The 19,372-nt window shown below is 42.8% G+C and overlaps 1 protein-coding gene across 1 annotated transcript; it reads right to left on the reverse strand.

Annotated features, from left to right (window-relative positions):
* Nucleotides 1–420: 420 nt before the first annotated feature.
* On the reverse strand, nucleotides 421–18,351 carry VCAM1 (vascular cell adhesion molecule 1). Its single transcript, XM_069967546.1, has 12 exons — nucleotides 18,075–18,351; nucleotides 17,258–17,539; nucleotides 14,063–14,368; nucleotides 13,589–13,852; nucleotides 13,059–13,322; nucleotides 12,679–12,939; nucleotides 9,745–9,999; nucleotides 8,913–9,182; nucleotides 8,242–8,508; nucleotides 6,937–7,203; nucleotides 6,531–6,797; nucleotides 421–2,356 (listed from the first exon to the last, which is right to left on the reverse strand). Exons 1-12 carry the CDS (start codon nucleotides 18,139–18,141, stop codon nucleotides 2,184–2,186), a joined length of 2,943 nt encoding a protein of 980 aa, XP_069823647.1. The 5' UTR covers nucleotides 18,142–18,351; the 3' UTR covers nucleotides 421–2,183.
* Between the last annotated feature and the right edge of the window lie 1,021 nt (nucleotides 18,352–19,372).

A 19,372-nucleotide genomic window follows, 5' to 3' on the forward strand; every position in this document is an offset into this window, starting at 1 on the left:
AACAAAAGTGTCCAGCATGTTGCAGTATAGTTGAGCAATACTTCTTTCCCTCAACATCTGCTGTTGAGAAAGAGTTAGGACCCCACCCCCTCATTCTGTATACACTAGATGGGTGGTCAGTACTGTCAAACTCAACAGGTCTGGTGGACGTTTGTCTAATGTGTTTTGACATATGTGGTGTGAGTGACCTATGGCTGCATATGTATGTATGTATTTTTAACATATGGACATGTGAATATAATGTAGATGGAATATTTGATAGCACGAAAGTATAACACATATATATACTGTGTATATATATATATATATATATATATATATATATATATATATATATATTCCCCAAGAGTTTCCTGAACAGGAAATAAACCAAGACCAGACTTTCTAAAAGCAATAAATCTTTAATTTAAGAATATTTCTTAAAAATATATAATAATCATGTGAATAAAATGGATTTACAGGATTTACAGAAATATATATAAAAAAACATTCACTACAAACCACATTTATCTTTTCCATTTAGTTAGAAACCGGAGACATCCTATGTCAAATATTCCTGTTTAACCATTTCACCACAGTAGATCTGCTACCATGACTATTCAGCGGGGGAGGAGGAAGAGAAGAACTGGTCCAGAAGCGGGCAGAAAGGTTCTGCTGCCATCCAGTTCATCTGAATGGGGCTTACAGAAATCCTTATGCTTTACACCAGCAACCTGCCAAATCCAGATGAATGGAACAGATTTTATAATAAGAAGCATAAGCTTAGTTTTACAGTATGTAGTTTTTATATCGCAACCTGTATGAGATGATACCAGCACTTTTTATATGATACAGAAACCCAATAAATCTCATTATAATCAACGGGATCCATTGTGTTTTCTTGATGTCTGGCGTGTGGCGGACCAGCCGCCTCTGTTTGCGGCTTCTGAACAGAATCTGGGATTGAGCCTTTGACACGGATGTGAACATGGACAAATTCACATTCAGTCATATGCGCGTTAAACAATATGCCTGGATGTAGGATGCGACCAGTCTTCTTCTACTGCTGCACACATACCTTCTTTAATAACTAAAAATTGCCTGTGCATTTGGTATTATTGTTTTTTGGTACTTTCGCTTTTTATCAAATAAACGTGAAGAACCACAAAGAGGGGTAGTATGCAGTATCCCAAAAATAAATCGGCCACACACATTAGCTATCTTTCCCAACATCCTCTCCATAGGCATGCATGGTCATCATTGCTGAGTATGCATATATGTAGAGGGGAATAGGCTGTTGCCAGTCACTTATTCAGAGAAGACTATTTCTTCTAAAAATAGAGAAATTGCGCATGTTGAAACCCACATGCCCAATCTGTCTCTCCTTTTACGCTATGTGTCAGGGGAGCACTGGGATGTCCCCATACACATGAGATGGTTGGGTCATCGGGTACAATAACCTAATGTGAATGGCCGGTTCAAGTCTGGGTTCACAATCAGCATGGATAACAACTGATCTAAATAGGAAGAAATTTTAATGAGTTGACAGCAATGTGCAGTTTCTGTCGGGATTCTGTGACTATTACACACGACCTCCGCACCCATAAGAGACTCTATTGTGTTCTTTGTCTCCATTATACCAGTATTCACACTCTTTTGGTTCTGAGTTTGCTCCTCGCCTTCTCACTCTATTTCAATAACCAACAAAGGATGAGTAGAGCTCAGCTCTGCCTACCGAGAAAGGCCACATTAACATTCATGTCACGTTTCCCATCTCCAACACATATAAGACAAACACAAGGGAACGGGGACAGAACGTGCCGAGGCGACATGACATTTAAATATGAGCAGCTTCTATACATTTATACGGTCACCACCACACACACACACACACACACACACTGTACAAAACGCAAAAGTCTAAGTGCAAATGGTGATCCTTCACACACGTGAACACTGAGATCTTTGTTCTCCCTTGTTTCCTTCCGTATTCTCCATATACAGAACCGGGTTTGGATGGATTTTCTCCAAGGTTCTCTGCAAGGACCACAAGGCAAAGCTTCTGACAGCACAAGCTTATTATAGATCCATCGGAAGGACTCTCAGCGGTGCCACCACAAGTGCCGCCCAATGTCCGCCCAATACTATGTGTACCATCCCGTAGCATCACATGGATGTGTCCATCAAGTTCACCTGGTGTAAAGTCACACTTTGCTCCTCAAAGCTTTAACAAGACTGTATGATCCCTGTAGCTTTGATTTCTTGAGATGATAAATGATGGACGCAATGGCGCCTGCGGAAACAAAGGCCACAGACCCGAAGATAAAGATGGACGTGGGGTTGAATCTTGGACTCTTCTCGGGATCTTGTTGTTTTTCTGTGAGGAAGACAAAGAAGAGGGGGATGGTAAAGAGACCGCCGGGGAGCAAAGTGATGGATTACATTTATAGGACAGAACAGATGCTGCTTCTATAGACGGAGTATAAGGTCAAGTTCACTAGTTCTATACATTGTATTATGAGACTAGGAGCAGCTGCCCAGACACTGAGCCAGAGTAGATATTGACCTTAACTCCTCATTATAGCTATAAAAAAAATCATAGACAAAAACAAAAAGTTGAGACAATGAGTCTGTAAGGGCGAAATACATATATTGTTATGCGGTTCAGGGAAGAAACAGAGTGCTGCACCTCACACCTATGGCTGATACTAGTGCCGCTAGGCTAAATAAAAAACACATCAGAATTTTGTGTATGAATTGATCAAGCCATACTGCCCCATGTACCTCGTGCAGGTATCTGATACACATGGGTCCCTACAGTAAGTCCACACCGTGCCAGTCAGTGGCCACCAACCCCGCAGGCGTGCACAGCCAGGGAACAGGGGCCATGGGACGGCCCTGCGACCCCCATGCCACAGGACCAGACCCAAAAACACCACACCAGAACCCGGCCAGCACCGCCGGCGGAGAAGGTCGCCCCCAAGCAGCACAAGTCTGGATAAGGTATTACACTCACCATAGCTGCAGCAAACAGAATGGGAAAAAACAAGGAGGGATTAAAACCATGTGCACTCAGGTGTCTCCTGCTAATTGCGGCCATGTGGGTCTCACCAGGAGGAGTGCAAAACACGGAGAAAAGAGAGAAACAAAATACGGTTCAGGGAAGAAACAGAGTGCTGCACCTCACACCTATGGCTGATACTAGTGCCGCTAGGCTAAATAAAAAACACATCAGAATTTTGTGTATGAATTGATCAAGCCATACTGCCCCATGTACCTCGTGCCGGTATCTGATACACATGGGTCCCTACACTAAGTCCACACCGTGCCAGTCAGTGGCCACCAACCCCGCAGGCGTGCACAGCCAGGGAACGGGGGCCATGGGACGGCCCTGCGACACGGTGTGGAGTTAGCGTAGGGACCCGTGTGGACCAGAGGACCTGTGCGGTGGTACACGGGGCAATATGGCTTGATCAATTCATATACAGACACTCTGGTGTTGATTTTTAATATAGGCCTAGCGGCATTAGTATCAGCCATAGATGGGATGTGCAGCGGTTCCATTCTCTCCAGTTCGTGTTTCACAGTTCTCCCTCTCTGAACAGCTAGCACTCCTTTATAAGACCCACATGACCAAAATTAGCAGGATATGCTTGTGCTCACATGTCTGGACCCTATGTCTTCCCCATTCTGTGAGAGCAGCAATGGTAAGTGTAATACCATATCCATACTTGTGTCGTTTGGGGGCAGCCTTCCCCGCCGGTGGTGCTGGCCGGGTTCTGGTGGGGCTTTTTGGGTCTGGTCCTGTGACATTGGGGTTGCAGGGCCGTTCCATGGCCTCCCTTCCCTGCACGTGCACGCTTTGCGGGGTTGGCGGTCGCTGGCCGACACGGTGTGGAGTTAGCGTAGGGAGCCATGTGGACCAGAGGACCTGCGCGGTGGTACACGGGGCAATATGGCTTGATCAATTCATATACAGACACTCTGGTGTTGATTTTTAATATAGGCCTAGCGGCATTAGTATCAGCCATAGATGGGATGTGCAGCGGTTCCACTCTCTCCAGTTCGTGTTTTACATATATTGTTATGTTGCAGTTGTGTTGAAAAATGTCCATTACTTAAAGGGCTAGTTCAGTAAAAAAAATAATAATTTTTCAAATCATCTGGTGCCAGAGATTTGTAATTTACTTCTATTAAAAAAAAATCTCCAGTCTTCCAGTACTTATCAGCTGCTGTATGTCCTGCAGGAAGTGGTGTGTTCTCTCCAGTCTGACACAGTGCTCTCTGCTGCCACCTCTGTCCATGTCAGGAACTGTTCAGAGCAGTAGCAAATCTCTAAAGAAAACCTCTCCTGCTCTCCAGGCTGGAAAGAATCCACCACTTCCTGTAGGACATACAGCAGCTCATAAGTACTGGAGAACTTGAGATTTTTTTTTTTTTTAATGAAGTAAATTACAAATCTGGTATTTTCTGGCACCAGTTAATTTGAAAGATTTTTTTTTTTTTTTTTTTGGTTTAATATTGGAAACTGCCATTCCAAACCGCAACCCAACCTGATTTTCACCCTTAGTTACATATTCAGGGACATTTCAATGTTTTGCAAGCACTATAGATATAGCAGTCATCCCAACACATGCAGGTGAAAAATTTTAGGGGCCCCCCTCGCCTACGCACAAAACAAAGCACATATATACTTTACTGCTGGTGCACTGATAACCCCTGACCTCTTTCCTGAGAGAGCAGAGGTTATCAGTGCAGTGAAGCAGAGATCTCTGTCTTCTTCTTGTTAACCCTTTTCTTGTGTTGCAGCATATAAGTAAACATTGGGTCACTTACACACTGCAGTACATAAGGGGTTAAGCAGAAAGACACATGCTCTTACCTTCTCCCCCGGGCCTCCCTCCAGCATGGGCCCCATAGCAACTGCCTACCCTGCCTCTATGGTAGCTACGCCACTGGTTCTCAGTAGGAGAAGGGTATGAGCCGCTGCCAGACACATCTGCTGGCGACTAATCTGCCTTGAGAACAAATAATCAGGCATGTAGCAATTCTCCCGACATCTGCTGAACATCTCATATATGAAATAGTTTTGAGATCCAATAGTTTTGATAAGTAACCAATACCCCCACCAGCACATTGTGTTGGGAGAGAATAGAATATCCAGCACATCACACCAAAGTCATTATAACAAGTAAGGAACTAATATAATGTTATCCCAATCACTTAATAGCTATAAACCCAGAGGACCTAGGTGGACAGGGTGTGTTGGGTCGACTATGGGAAAGTCCATAGCGTCGGCTCCGTTGAACCATGTGCCAGTTTCCAGTAATACTATGGCATCCATAGTGACTCTAGTAGCCACTGGATCTGTGGATGCTCACACCCCATAGCCCCATATGGGTGCATTGATTGCGAAATATAGCAACTCTATTCCAATGACAAGAATGGAGGAGGAATGTCCCTTGCAATGAATCTAGTCTGCTGTGAAGGCATGGCCAGTGATCCATTCATCCTCTATGGGAGTTGCTGAGTGCTGACATTGGCAATGCTCAGAAGCCCTATAGAGAATGAATGGTGAGCCGGCCGTGCATGCATGGTGCGCTCCATTCATTCCATTCTTGGCATCCATGGAGTCTCAGCAATTGGACCCCCCATGTACCCCATCCTGTCTATAGCGGATAACTTCTTGAGACTGAAAAACACTCTTTTACTAAATAAATCCTAAACCCACAATAAAATACGAGCATACGCCATAAATGCTGATGATAATAGAAAGTCTCCTGTATTCTTGTGAATGTTTGTGTAGTCCTCCAGGGTCTACAGCCCTTAGTTTCCAGTACATTCAGGCTGCTAACCCGGTTAATGTAGTTAAATTCACTTTGTTAGTGTTGTTAAGTGATAAATGGGTATGAAAAAAAAATTATTTCAAATCAACTGGTGTCAGAAAGTTAACGCAAGTCTTCCAGTACTTACCAGCTGCTGTATGTCCTGCAGGAAGTTGTGTATTCTTTCCAATCTAACACAGTGCTCTCTGTTGCCAACTCTGTCCATGTCAGGAACTGTGCAGAGCAGGAGATGTTTCCTATGGGGATTTGCTACTACTCTGGACAGTTCCTGACATGGACAGAGGTGGCAACAGAGAGCACTGTGTCAGACTTGACAGAATACACCACTTCCTGCAGGACATAAAGCAGCTGCTAAGTACTGGAAGATTAGAGATTTTTTAAATAGAAGTAAATTACAAATCTATATAACTTGATTTGAAAGAAAAACCTTTTAATAGAAGTCTTTCTGCCAACTATAAAACAATATCAGCAGCTGTGTTCTAGAATGACTCAAAAATATGTAAATCTTCTCAATGTTTCTGTCTGAAATTGACAAGTCACACAGATGTTCTCTATCTCTCTGTTCCTAGAGGGTAGGTTATGGTTTCCTGTGTGTGGGTTGTATCGCTATATGTAATGGAAAGGTAAAGAGAACATCAGTTTAGTTTCGTCCCATCCGCATTGTCCACGTAAGCTCTTATACAACCTACAGTAATTGCGTCTCACCTGCCACAATGATACTGATGACCTCTGTTTCATTTCCAGCACTGTTAATAATTTTGAGGGTGTATGTCCCAGTGTCGTTGCGGGTGACATTGTGCAGTGTAAAGGTGCCATTGTGGCTCTGTAGCACCGTGTTATTCTTGGCACACACTTTCTGGAGAATGATGGTTGGAGATGGGATGCTGTGGGTCTCACAAGTGATAGTGACTGTATCACCTTCTTTGATGTTCTGTGATGGAGTCACAACCACTGTGGTGTTTCGTGGTGGAACTGGAAGAAAATGTATGAGGTTATTTAGATGGAAGATTGGATTAGATCCCACGGCTGTATGGTTTGCCGTATGGGATTACATCGTTCCTTCTACCAACAACAATGGATTATAATATGTAAGAAGATTAGGAACACTCACTTTGAATGGTCAACTCGATCACAGCAAGTTCCTGTCCCACCACGTTGTGGGATTCGCAGACGTACGTTCCGGAATTCTCTATCCCTACATTAGTGATATTGTACGTTCCGTCACTTGATTCCAGGGGGATGAATCCGTCTTCTGTTCTCATCTTCAGGACAAGTCTAGGATCAGGGGAACCTTCTGAGGAGCATCTGATCTGTACAGAGTCGCCCTCTATTACTACTGGAGACGGGACGATGTCTATGAAGGTGTTCATGGGAGGAACTGTGATCAAAACATAAAAATATGGACTTTTTTTTTTAGATTTCTGGCCAAATTTATTTGACTTTACAAACTCTATAAATTAAAATAAAAAAATAAAATAAAAATAAAAAAATTTAAAAAAATAAAAAAATTAAATAAAAACTCTACAAAGAAGGATCCACTTATAGCTGTTGCTCCACTGGTTCATACATATTTTTTCCTTCTAGGCATTCCCTTCCAACCCCGTCGGTGACGTTACTGTTAGCACTCCATACACTAATCAGGACACGGACTCCCAAGCGGGTGATCACCCTTAGTTTTTAATAGGGCATGAACCTGAGCTTCTGAGACTGTCTGGACTGACAGTAAGGATATATGCACACGGAGTCTTGCGGAAAACTCCATGCGGAATCCGCAGTGTGCTCCCACCTCCCTTTCCGCTGGCTTCATAGACTCCATGAACTTCTATGGTCGGGTGGATTCAGCTGTCTGCCCAAAATTTTGACATGTCATTTCTTTGGGCGGATGACGGAATCCATTCGAGCATACCATTGAGCCTACGTGACGGGCGGAACTTCAAGTGGGAGCGCGAAGGAGCAAGAGTCGGATTCCGCACAGAGTTTTCTGCGAGAATTACTGCATATACCCTAAGGTGTCATACCGCACAAGTTCATGGCTCATTAAGAAATAAGCATCGTGTAAATGGGTTTTAGGAGAAGCATAGAAGAATTGGGACCTTTACCAGTTATATGGTGATCAAGCTTGAGAATTGGAGCCCCAAGTCTCCGGTTGCAATAGCACCATTGTCTTGCATTTGCTCTGCAGCTCCATCTATTGTCTATGGGGGCTGCAACACTCCTGGACAATGAATGGAACAGGAATCCGCATTTGACCACTGATCGATTCCGACTGGTCACAAATAACATAAACAACTCCTGCCAGAGTATTGTTCTATGTCAAGGTTGATCATCTTTCATCTTAGAACAGTAGTGTCAAGAGGAAAGTCATCTGTATATGAAGAACTTTTGCTCTACGTCCACTTTTATACACAGTTCTCACCTTCTACATTTAGAGTGCTTTCCGCTATCTCGCTGCCCGCCTCGTTGGTGGATTCACAAATATATGTTCCCATATCCTCTACTCCAGCATTGGTAATGTTGTATTCTGCATCTTCAGACACCAGATCGACCATTCCACCGTCCATTATCCTCTTCAGGACCAGCACAGGAGCGGGAGAGGCCTCTGAAGTGCATCGGATCTGTACAGCGTCACCTTTTCTTACCACGGACGATGGAATTATGGATATCTGAGTATTTCGGGGTGGGGCTGTTAAGTAATACAGACAAATAATGGTGAATAGAGAGGAAAACCTTGGCTAGAGAAATGAACATATGTCTCAAGAAGAAAATAATAGTACAATAAAAGAAATAAGGTCACTAAACCTTAAGTGCAATAGACAATGCTGTAATGTACTAGTTATGGGTTCAGGACTTAAATGGTCAGCGGAATTTTTTTTTAGATATGTCATAGAAACGTATGAAAAGTTTTAATCAATCGGGAGAATGAGCCGGTAGAAGATAATGCCATGACCATGAATAAGATGGCCGCGTAATGTAAGTCTAAAGGGGCCATCTCGCTCACATAGACGGTACACATCTCTCCAGATCTCAACTTATTAAAACCTTTGACATGTCTCATTTATTAATGTGTGATACATGTGCGGCTCTCACCTTGTACAGTCAGTGTGGCCTCGACAGTCTGCTTCCCAATTACGTTTGATGATTCACATATGTAGGTCCCTGTATGATCTACTGTAGCAGGTGAAATGCTGTAATACCCATGTTCAGCTTCCAACTCCATGGTGGTGCCCAGATCTGTTTTCATCTTCAGTGCCAGTGTGGGGGCAGGGGAAGATTCGGATGTGCATCGGATATGGACACTCTGTCCTTCTTTCATCGTATGGGAAGGTGTGATAGTTATCATTGTATTCTTAGGAGGAACTGTTCAAAAAAAGAAACTAGGAGTTAAAAGCTATATAATAAAGTGAGCGCTAAGAGGTGGGCAGCCTGGTGGCAGGTAGGTAGCCATAAATCACCGGAAAACATCTCAATACTCAATGTTCTGGTACAAGCATTACTATCATGTCTCTGAAATGTACCATTTTAATGATACATTTCAGTGACATGATTAAAGGGAACCTGTCAGCATGAAAATGTTGTAGCATGATGTCATAGAGCAAGAGAAGCTGAACAGATTGATATATAGCTTTCTGTAAAAATATTTAGCCTAACTTGTATTTCATTGACTTAATTTCCTTTTTTTATTCTGAGCTTAGGAGTCCAGTGGGTGGAGAGACTCCACCCACTGGACTCTTACATCTTATATAAGCAGAGTTTAAAATTAATATATTACAAGTTTTACTAAATCTTTTTCCTGTAAAACAATATATCAGTCTGCTCAGCTCCTCCTGCTCTATAACAGCATGATGGAAGATTTAGACTATTTGTTCAATGGGAAACATTCATTTTATCATAAAATGCCTGTTGATGTCGGACTACTCACCTTGCACCATTAGCTCCAGCTTGTTTTTGTCAGACCCCAGTGTGTTCTCAGCTTGGCACTGGTATATTCCACTGGTCACGTTGGATAATGTAATTTCTGGTCCATTGGAGAGGAGAAGGCTCTCCCCTGAGGTTAAGAGTTTATAGATGGAGATGCTGGGTGTAGGAACTCCCTTAGAAACACAAGTCAGATCTACTGTGTCTCCTTCCTTCACATCAGTAGATGAAAATGATAGGTACGTTTCTCGGGGAGCATCTGTGAAGAGAAGATAAATGGTTTCACAATGGAAAAGTATCTCTATCTCTTTATTATCTATCTATTATCTATCATCTATCAAGTATCTATCAATTATCTATCTATCTATCTATCTATCTATCTATCTATCTATCTATCTATCTATCTCCTATCTATCTATCTCCTATCTATCTATCTATCTATGTAACAAAATAAGCAGCACTCCCGAAGATTCGTATTAGGTGCCTGCAGACGAGTCCCAGACCAAGGGGCAATTCACATAGAGTAAAGAAACTCTGCGGCACACTGATAGTGTAAAAAACGTGCAATCCGTGGATTTATTCCATAAATATAACAGCAACAGCACAAGTGGTACACGACGTTTCGGCGTCTCCTACGCCATTTTCAAGTGCAAGTACAACAGCAAACTCACTCAGGTTAAATGCATCAAGATTAATTATTACAAAACAGTGATTGGTGCTACAGATTTCAGACGTTAAAGTGTTAACGGACGGTGACTCCGCCCCATCAAAAAGTCCATTGGTGAAGTGAAATGTCACTCAAATGTTTACGAGCCTCCAGGCAATTCCGTGTATCTTATATTCTTAAGTGTCCTCAAATATAATTCACACACTTCCAGTGTGAAAGTGCACAAAGTGATAAAAAGAAAAGGAAAAAAACTTGAATCAGCGTAATTGGAACACATAATATATGCATACAGATCTTCACAACAAGGCATCCCCACCGAACATAGTTTTAGCTCAAGACCGATGCTGATCTCCGAGGTTACGTATATGGAAGCAAACAGGTGCATAGTGCGTCATCCCATTAGATGACGAGAACACCCACTGGAGCCGCCGGCGATCCTCCTCCCTCCGGATGAGTGATCACCAACAGGAGCCCGACAGATCCACGGAATGCGGAACCGCCCCCATGGCCATCGGGATCCACCTCCCAGGGTTACCTCTCCAGGCACGACTGAATCGCAAGGAAGACGCTGCATCTGAACACGGAGCAAGGTACGTTCATGTTGTATGTTGTAATTCATGCATCGGCTTGTTGTATAATCTTTTGGTGGGGTTGCCTTTTGTGTCACAATCACGATATTTATATAAATCTGTAAAACAAATTTATGCCATTAATAAAAATATATATCCGTAAATATCCATGTATTCAAATATTATCTAGAATACGTGAGTAGTTGTTGTTCACACTAACACTTTTGTCTTACCAGACAGGAAACTCGGAATGCATTCTAGTCGTGAAAATACTACTTAAACATAAGGTTATTTACTTTATACTCCACATTAAGTCCCCCTGGGGCCAGGGACTGTAACTCATGGATCCAAAATAATTCTTTACGTAATAATAATAATTTTCTATTTCCACCTCTCTTAGGTACAGTGACTCGATCCTGGATCGAGTCACTGTACCTAAGAGAGGTGGAAATAGAAAATTATTATTATTACGTAAAGAATTATTTTGGATCCATGAGTTACAGTCCCTGGCCCCAGGGGGACTTAATGTGGAGTATAAAGTAAATAACCTTATGTTTAAGTAGTATTTTCACGACTAGAATGCATTCCGAGTTTCCTGTCTGGTAAGACAAAAGTGTTAGTGTGAACAACAACTACTCACGTATTCTAGATAATATTTGAATACATGGATATTTACGGATATATATTTTTATTAATGGCATAAATTTGTTTTACAGATTTATATAAATATCGTGATTGTGACACAAAAGGCAACCCCACCAAAAGATTATACAACAAGCCGATGCATGAATTACAACATACAACATGAACGTACCTTGCTCCGTGTTCAGATGCAGCGTCTTCCTTGCGATTCAGTCGTGCCTGGAGAGGTAACCCTGGGAGGTGGATCCCGATGGCCATGGGGGCGGTTCCGCATTCCGTGGATCTGTCGGGCTCCTGTTGGTGATCACTCATCCGGAGGGAGGAGGATCGCCGGCGGCTCCAGTGGGTGTTCTCGTCATCTAATGGGATGACGCACTATGCACCTGTTTGCTTCCATATACGTAACCTCGGAGATCAGCATCGGTCTTGAGCTAAAACTATGTTCGGTGGGGATGCCTTGTTGTGAAGATCTGTATGCATATATTATGTGTTCCAATTACGCTGATTCAAGTTTTTTTCCTTTTCTTTTTATCACTTTGTGCACTTTCACACTGGAAGTGTGTGAATTATATTTGAGGACACTTAAGAATATAAGATACACGGAATTGCCTGGAGGCTCGTAAACATTTGAGTGACATTTCACTTCACCAATGGACTTTTTGATGGGGCGGAGTCACCGTCCGTTAACACTTTAACGTCTGAAATCTGTAGCACCAATCACTGTTTTGTAATAATTAATCTTGATGCATTTAACCTGAGTGAGTTTGCTGTTGTACTTGCACTTGAAAATGGCGTAGGAGACGCCGAAACGTCGTGTACCACTTGTGCTGTTGCTGTTATATTTATGGAATAAATCCACGGATTGCACGTTTTTTACACTATCAGTGTGCCGCAGAGTTTCTTTACACTATCTATCTATCTATCTATCTATCTATCTATCTATCTATCTATCTATCTCCTATCTATCTCCTATCTATCTATCTATCTATCTATCTATCTATCTATCTATCTATCTATTCCTATCTATCTTATAACTGGATACTGCAATAAGGTCACTTACATTCCACTGTGAGGATTTCTGACGTTTCGGCGACACCATACTGGTTTTCCGCTGTACATTTGTATACAGCTGCGTCTATAGGGTCGGCTTCCTCTATGATGATTTTCCCCTCTATGTATGCATTAATAACTTCTCCATCCTCTGACATCTTGTACAAGGTAACACTCGTATTGCGGCTTGCAGAGCACTCAATGATAACAGCGTGTCCGGCTTCCACTCTTGTTCCCGGCGTCACTGACAATGTGGGTTTTTCTGGTAGACCTAATAAAGACCAAAATCCATTTACTCCACTTTTTTTTACATTGCTTTTATTCTAACCTAGATGAATACGGTATCAAATAAAACTGGACGATATATAAAGTTCTGAAGTAGTCTCTCACCTTGCACACTGATCTGCACCTGCAGAGATGCGTTCCCTGCACGGTTTGTGGTATAACAGATGTAGACCCCACTATCTCCAGGTTCTGCATGTGAAAGTATGTAAACCCCATCGGAAGACAATACAATCTCCTCCTCTCCCATCCGCTTCACCCAATGGACGTCAGCTTGGGATTTACTGTCAGGTGAACACGATAGATGTATCTCCTCACCGACCTTCACGGTTGTGGATGGCTCAACATTGACTTTGGGTTCTCCTGGAGTATCTGACAATAGAAGGAAACAATGGGTGAAACCAGGGGTATCAAACTCATAGTCCTCCAGATGTTGCAAAACTACAATGTTCATCATGTCTGGACAACCAAAGCTTTAGAGAAGCCATGTTTCAATTCATTTGCCCCATCCTTTTGTTATTGGGAGGATAAGACATGCTTACATTATAAAATATTATGTAAGGATAAAAGGTAAAAATAACAAAAACCTAGGACAATAAAAAAAAGTTCTGAGAACTTTAGGAGAAGTAGTCTCTCACCTTGCACACTGATCTGCACCTGCAGAGATGAGTTCCCTGCGCTGTTTGTGGTATAACAGATGTAGACCCCACTATCTTCAGCTTCTGCATGTGGAACTGTGTATAGCTCATCGGAAGACAATACAATCTCTTCTTCTCCCATCCGCTTCACCCAGTGGACGGCAGCTTGGGATTTACTGTCAGGCGAACACGATAGATGTATCTCCTCACCGACCTTCACGGTTGTGGATGGCTCAACATTGACTTTGGGTTTTCCTGGAGGATCTGATAATAGAAGGAAATTCAGTCAACACTTTAGCTGGACCAGGCAATGGGTGAGGTCAGGGCTGTCAAACTCACGGCCCTCCAACGTTTGCAAAACCACAATTCCCACCATGCCTGGACAGCCAAAGCTTTAGCTGTCCTGACATGATGGGAATGGAGAACGCAGCTTGATACCTCTGGGTTAGGTTGGGTAATTTAAAGGTAACTCACACATCAGGTCCAGCTTCCTAACCGCATGTTTTTCTATGGGCATAATGTCTGGTATTTCCAGTACGACATCACATTTTATCTCTCTCTGGTCCATCTCCTCCATCAGAATTAGATCATGTGTCAGGCTGATGTTTTGTAACCCAGAAATGTCACTTGTGTCGTCCGTCTTGACCAAAACCTTTTCATCTATCAGGATCTTAGCGCTCAGCATTTCCACTGGATAGATGTCGAGGAACTCGCAGGTGACACGTGATGGCTGCCCAACCACGAGAGAAGAGATGTGCAGGATGGGATCACTGGGGAACGCTGAAAAAGAGAAATCAGGTCACTATTAAAGACAAGGCAGCGTGAGCATACTTTAGTCTGACCGTTCGGCATTTGAATACCGGTGGCTGAAGATTTTGCAGCCCTGGAAAACATGGATACAGCCTAAGGCCTAAGGTAGACAACTAATAAGTATAACTTTGCACTTCGCCTACTGAACTATCATACAGTATTACTTTAGGCAAACCTTTTATCAACATTTTTTGGCCACGTTTCCCTTCCCTTAAACCAGTAGTGGGAAGTCTGCGGCCCTTCAGCTATGGCAAAACTAGCATGGGAATTGGAGATTGGCCACAGTTGGCGGGCTGTAGGTTCCTCACCACTGTCATAAACCATGCACTTTCCCTTTAAGCCACACCCCCTGTGGCTAAAATACCTAATAAATGTGATTGGAGGCCCATAGAAAACAGATGAAGCAGTGGTCATGCGTGAACAGTGTACCCTGTTAACTCTTACATCCCTGTTCTCATTATTGCGGGGGTCCTAGTGGTCAACCTCCCTGTTCCTTATCCTGCAGTAAGATGGGAATGAATAACCCTTTAAGGCTCCATGGATGTGTTGTATTCCTCACCAAGAAATAAATTGAATAAATTGTATATCGAGTGTGAAGAGTCACCGGTGCTCACTAAAAGTTATGGCGAACAGGAGGCTTGTGCAAATGTCCTATTCTTAGTAATAAGACTCACCAAGTATCACACCTCAGTAACTGTACTGCACTGTGTGTACTAGCATCTACTCATATTCTAAGAGAATTCAGGGACTTTTTATACTATATCGTTTTTTAGTGCAAAATTTCAGGCTGGGTTATGTCTTGTTATATCCCTATGGTGGAAATGAGCTCTTTTTTTCTGATACAGAGCTCCAATGAATGGGTGTAGATTCAAAACATAATATTCTAGCTATGTACATGTGCCACTGGGGGGCGCTTAGGAGCACTGTAACAGTATACAGTACGCTGCCTCTAGTGGTGTCTGCAGGTGTTTGCATGTTATGGTTCGAATTTCTGTCTATCTAGGGCAGGGATGGGGAACCTTCAGCCCTACAGCTGGTGCAAAACTACAATTCCCATCATGCCTGGGATAGTTTGGCAACAGCTGGAGGGCTGAAGGTTCCCCATCCCCAATTAAGGATATTTGGAGAAACAGATAAGATAGACTAAGAAATCAATCAGGGCAGGACTTCCACTAAAATAGACTAAGGCGGCCCTGGCAGGGTGGTAAGCTGGTGAATTGACATTGCCAGGCGACATCATAGTGCTTCATGTAGGCCTCGTGTAGAGGAGCAGCGGAGCAGTTACCATAGCAACCAATCAGATTCTAGCTTTCATTTTTGAAAAGGCCTTTGAAAAATGAAAGCTGGAATCTGATTGGTCGCTGTGGTAACTGCTGTGTGTCTGCACCAGACATGATAAATCTCCCTCATATAGCGCTTCACTATAACACAATTCAACACCAAAGTAGATTAGAAAGCTAATTATCAGATTATTTTTTAGCAACGAGATGGATAATCTGGTCACTAATATGGGAGCTACGAGAGATAGAGATGGTAATAATGGAGTCACATATTGTTCTCGTTACTACTCCACTTGAAGAGCCCCTACACCCAACATCTTCCCAACTCCCATTGGCTATAATATGTGTTATATATGTGACCCTTTAAAGGGATTGTCCCATGAAACCAAGTTATGGCCAAGGATATGGTGCAACTATCTGGTCATGTGGGGACCCCTGCGTTCCTGAGAGTACGCCCCTTAGTCTCCTCTCAGATTAGAGCAGGGGTCACACATGTGCGCAGCCGCTACATTCATTTTCTATGGAAGCAACTGCAGATTCCGACATCTCCCATAGAGAATGAATGTAGCGGCAGTCACGCACGAGCACCACTTCAGGGGGGAGAGTGGGGTCACTGGTCTTGAGTCTGCGAGAGTCCTAGCAGATGGGTAGATATGCCCCATCCTGAGAATCTTGTAGGACAACCCCTTTAAGGGTGCAGATGGGGGTGCAGGCAGGGGGCGCAGAGGTAGTGGTCACCCCAGGGCACCTCTGCTCCCTAAGAAGACACCAGTATAATATAATAGACCTGTTATGGAGTCTGTATTGGGGTCCAGCAGTTACGCCTTTGGGTGGGGGCAGACCCCAGTGTTTTTCTATGAAGACAAATCCCAGTTTGCTGTCCATAGTTTTTATGCAATAAATGTATTTTCTGTTTTCTTTGAGACTTATCTACAAAGCTTTCTCTAACCTCAGGGATGGCATTGAGGTAACACACCAAGCCGCACAGACCACAGCCCGGGATTTCACCAGGGCGCAGGCTCCATGTACCACATGCATGAAGCCTCATATAGAAAGCTGCAGGTGGGTCGTGTACTACATCAGTTATTACAAAGACGACTGTTGTAAAAAAAAAAAAAAAAAAAAGGGGAAGTTTCGCAACGAGCCATGTGGAAGGACGTCGCCCTGTTACGCTACAGGCGGCCTATTTGAAATTTGAAAAATGGCAAGTGGAATAAAAACCGTCAACGTGAGAGAAGAACAATGGCTTCATCATCTCTTACTAAACCAGGGTGGGGAACCTTCGGCCCTCCGGCTGTTGCAAAACTACAATTCCCATCATGCCTGGACAGCTGAAGCTAACGCTTCGGCTGTCCAGGCATGATGGGAATTGTAGTTTTGCAACAGCCGGAGGGCCGAAGGTTCCCCATCCCTGTCCTAAACCAAGTGTGTTAAGCTTCACTCTCCATCTTGGTTTCTTATTGTCCTACTTATTGTTCTCCTCCATGAACCGGAGAACAAGAAGAATACAGAGATGGATAGGTGGATAAAGGATCTGCCGCCACACATCTCACAGACACCAATGACATAAGGTACTCACAGTAGACAGTGATCTGGAACCTCCTCTCATTCGGTTGGTTATTGCACTTCACAGAACACCCATACCATCCTTCATTCTCAGGGTGGACCTTCATGGTTAGGGTTGACGTTTTCTCCACGGTGTCCACAGTGCCGCCTAATGTATTGTCCACAGGGCTGGACCAGGTGAAGCCGGGATAATTGTCACTACATTTTGTTGCCAAGCAGATGATTTTAAGTTCTTCCCCGATCTGAGCCAGGATATGTGTCTGCGGTAATAAAAGTGTAATGTCCGTTGCAGAAGCTGAGGAAGGAGAAGACAATGTCAGCTGCAGCCTCATAATACACAGAAGGCTTCTGGATTCCTATAGATATTTACTAACGTATGATTAAATTTGGTGAGAATATTGAGATTTGGCAGGAAATATTATAATCGCCCCCATACACAATGGATTTTTTAAGAGATTGCAAGAACATTGTATAGATAGATAGATAGATAGATAGATAGATAGATAGATAGATAGATGATAGGAGATAGGAGATAGATGATAGATAGATAGATAGATAGATAGATAGATAGATAGATAGATAGATAGGAGATAGATAGAAAGATAGATAGATAGATGATAGATAGAAAGGTAGATAGACAGATAGATAGATAGATAGATAGATAGATAGATAGATAGATAATTGATAGATAGATAGATAGATAGGAGATAGATAGAAAGATAGATAGATAGATGATAGATAGAAAGGTAGATAGACAGATAGATAGATAGATAGATAGATAGATATTCAAATTCAATTTAAAAATAAATCTAAAAAACCTAAAATCTTACTGTGCATGAAGCTGATCAGGGAGCAGAGGATCAGCAATGTGCAGGTGGGAGCGCTGATCTTGGCCATATTGGACGTCCCCTGGTATAAGATACCTTAGCAGAAAAGTAGAGCTCCAGTCTCTATATAATCTCCTAATAATCCTAATATCTCCTCCTGAAAAGCTAAATCTAGTAAAGAACTCTGTAAATTCCAGATTTGATGTGTCTGTAATAAATCCCAATGCTGCAATGTGTAGAGGAGCTGGGCTCTGGTATTGTGCGTATTCTCTGTGCTAGTCTTGTAGGAGCTGTGCAGCATACATCCCTGACAAACCTTTATATAAGTGACTGGAGGAGGGGATTCCTGGTGGGGAAACTACACCAGGCGTCTGCAATATTCAAAGGTAATCATCGCCCTCTAGTGAAATATAAAGAAATGACAACGTAAACCACCTGGATGGAGCTGAAGTGACCTCTGGTGAACATTGGAATTCCCAAATGTAGTCATTGTTATTATTTTTTCGCTTTCAGCAGCCAGCGCTACAACAATAGGGATACGGGGGTGTTGGAAAGTGAAAGTGCACATTATGGCGGTGAAGTGTATGAATAGGACAGTCTGCAAACTATAATTTAAGGTTTTTTTCACACTAAAAAATGTTTCCTTCAAATCAACTTGTGCCAGAAAGTTATACAGATTTGTAATTTACTTCTATTAAAAAAATCTGAAGTTTTGTGTGTTCTGCAGGAAGTGGTGTATTCTCTCCAGTCTGACACAGTGCTCTCTGCTGCCTCCTCTGTCCATGTCAGGAACTGTCCAGAGCAGCAGTAAATCCCCATAGAAAACCTCTCCTGCCCTCCACATTCGAAAAATACACAACTTCCTGCAGGACATACAGCAGCTGAAAGTACTGGAAGACTTGAGATTTTTTTAATAGAAGTAATAACAAACCTCTGGCACTTTCTGGCCCAGTTGATTTGATGCCGCTTTCAATTTTTCCAAATTGGTTAACTAACTACTTAATATACCAAAAGTAAGACAAGAAACTGGGGCAAACAAAATGAGCTTCAAGTTGTCACACTGACACATATAATAAATGATGAGAACAAATCTGCAGCAGATAATTGCCAGCTTATATAGCATTCAGGCCCCGCCTCCTCTGGCTGTCAATGTCCAGGTGGCTCAGGCTCAGTTCAACTGCAGTCTCCTGATCTGTCCCATTAGTACTGGCAGTTGTTCTCCACTGTGCATGCAAGCAAAGGGCATTGTAGGAAAGTTTATGCATGGCAACAGTAGAGTCACAGACAGAAAGTGATCAGAT

The sequence above is a fragment of the Dendropsophus ebraccatus genome, chromosome 4, assembly GCF_027789765.1.
Source record: "Dendropsophus ebraccatus isolate aDenEbr1 chromosome 4, aDenEbr1.pat, whole genome shotgun sequence".
Classification (NCBI taxonomy): Eukaryota; Metazoa; Chordata; class Amphibia; order Anura; family Hylidae; genus Dendropsophus; species Dendropsophus ebraccatus.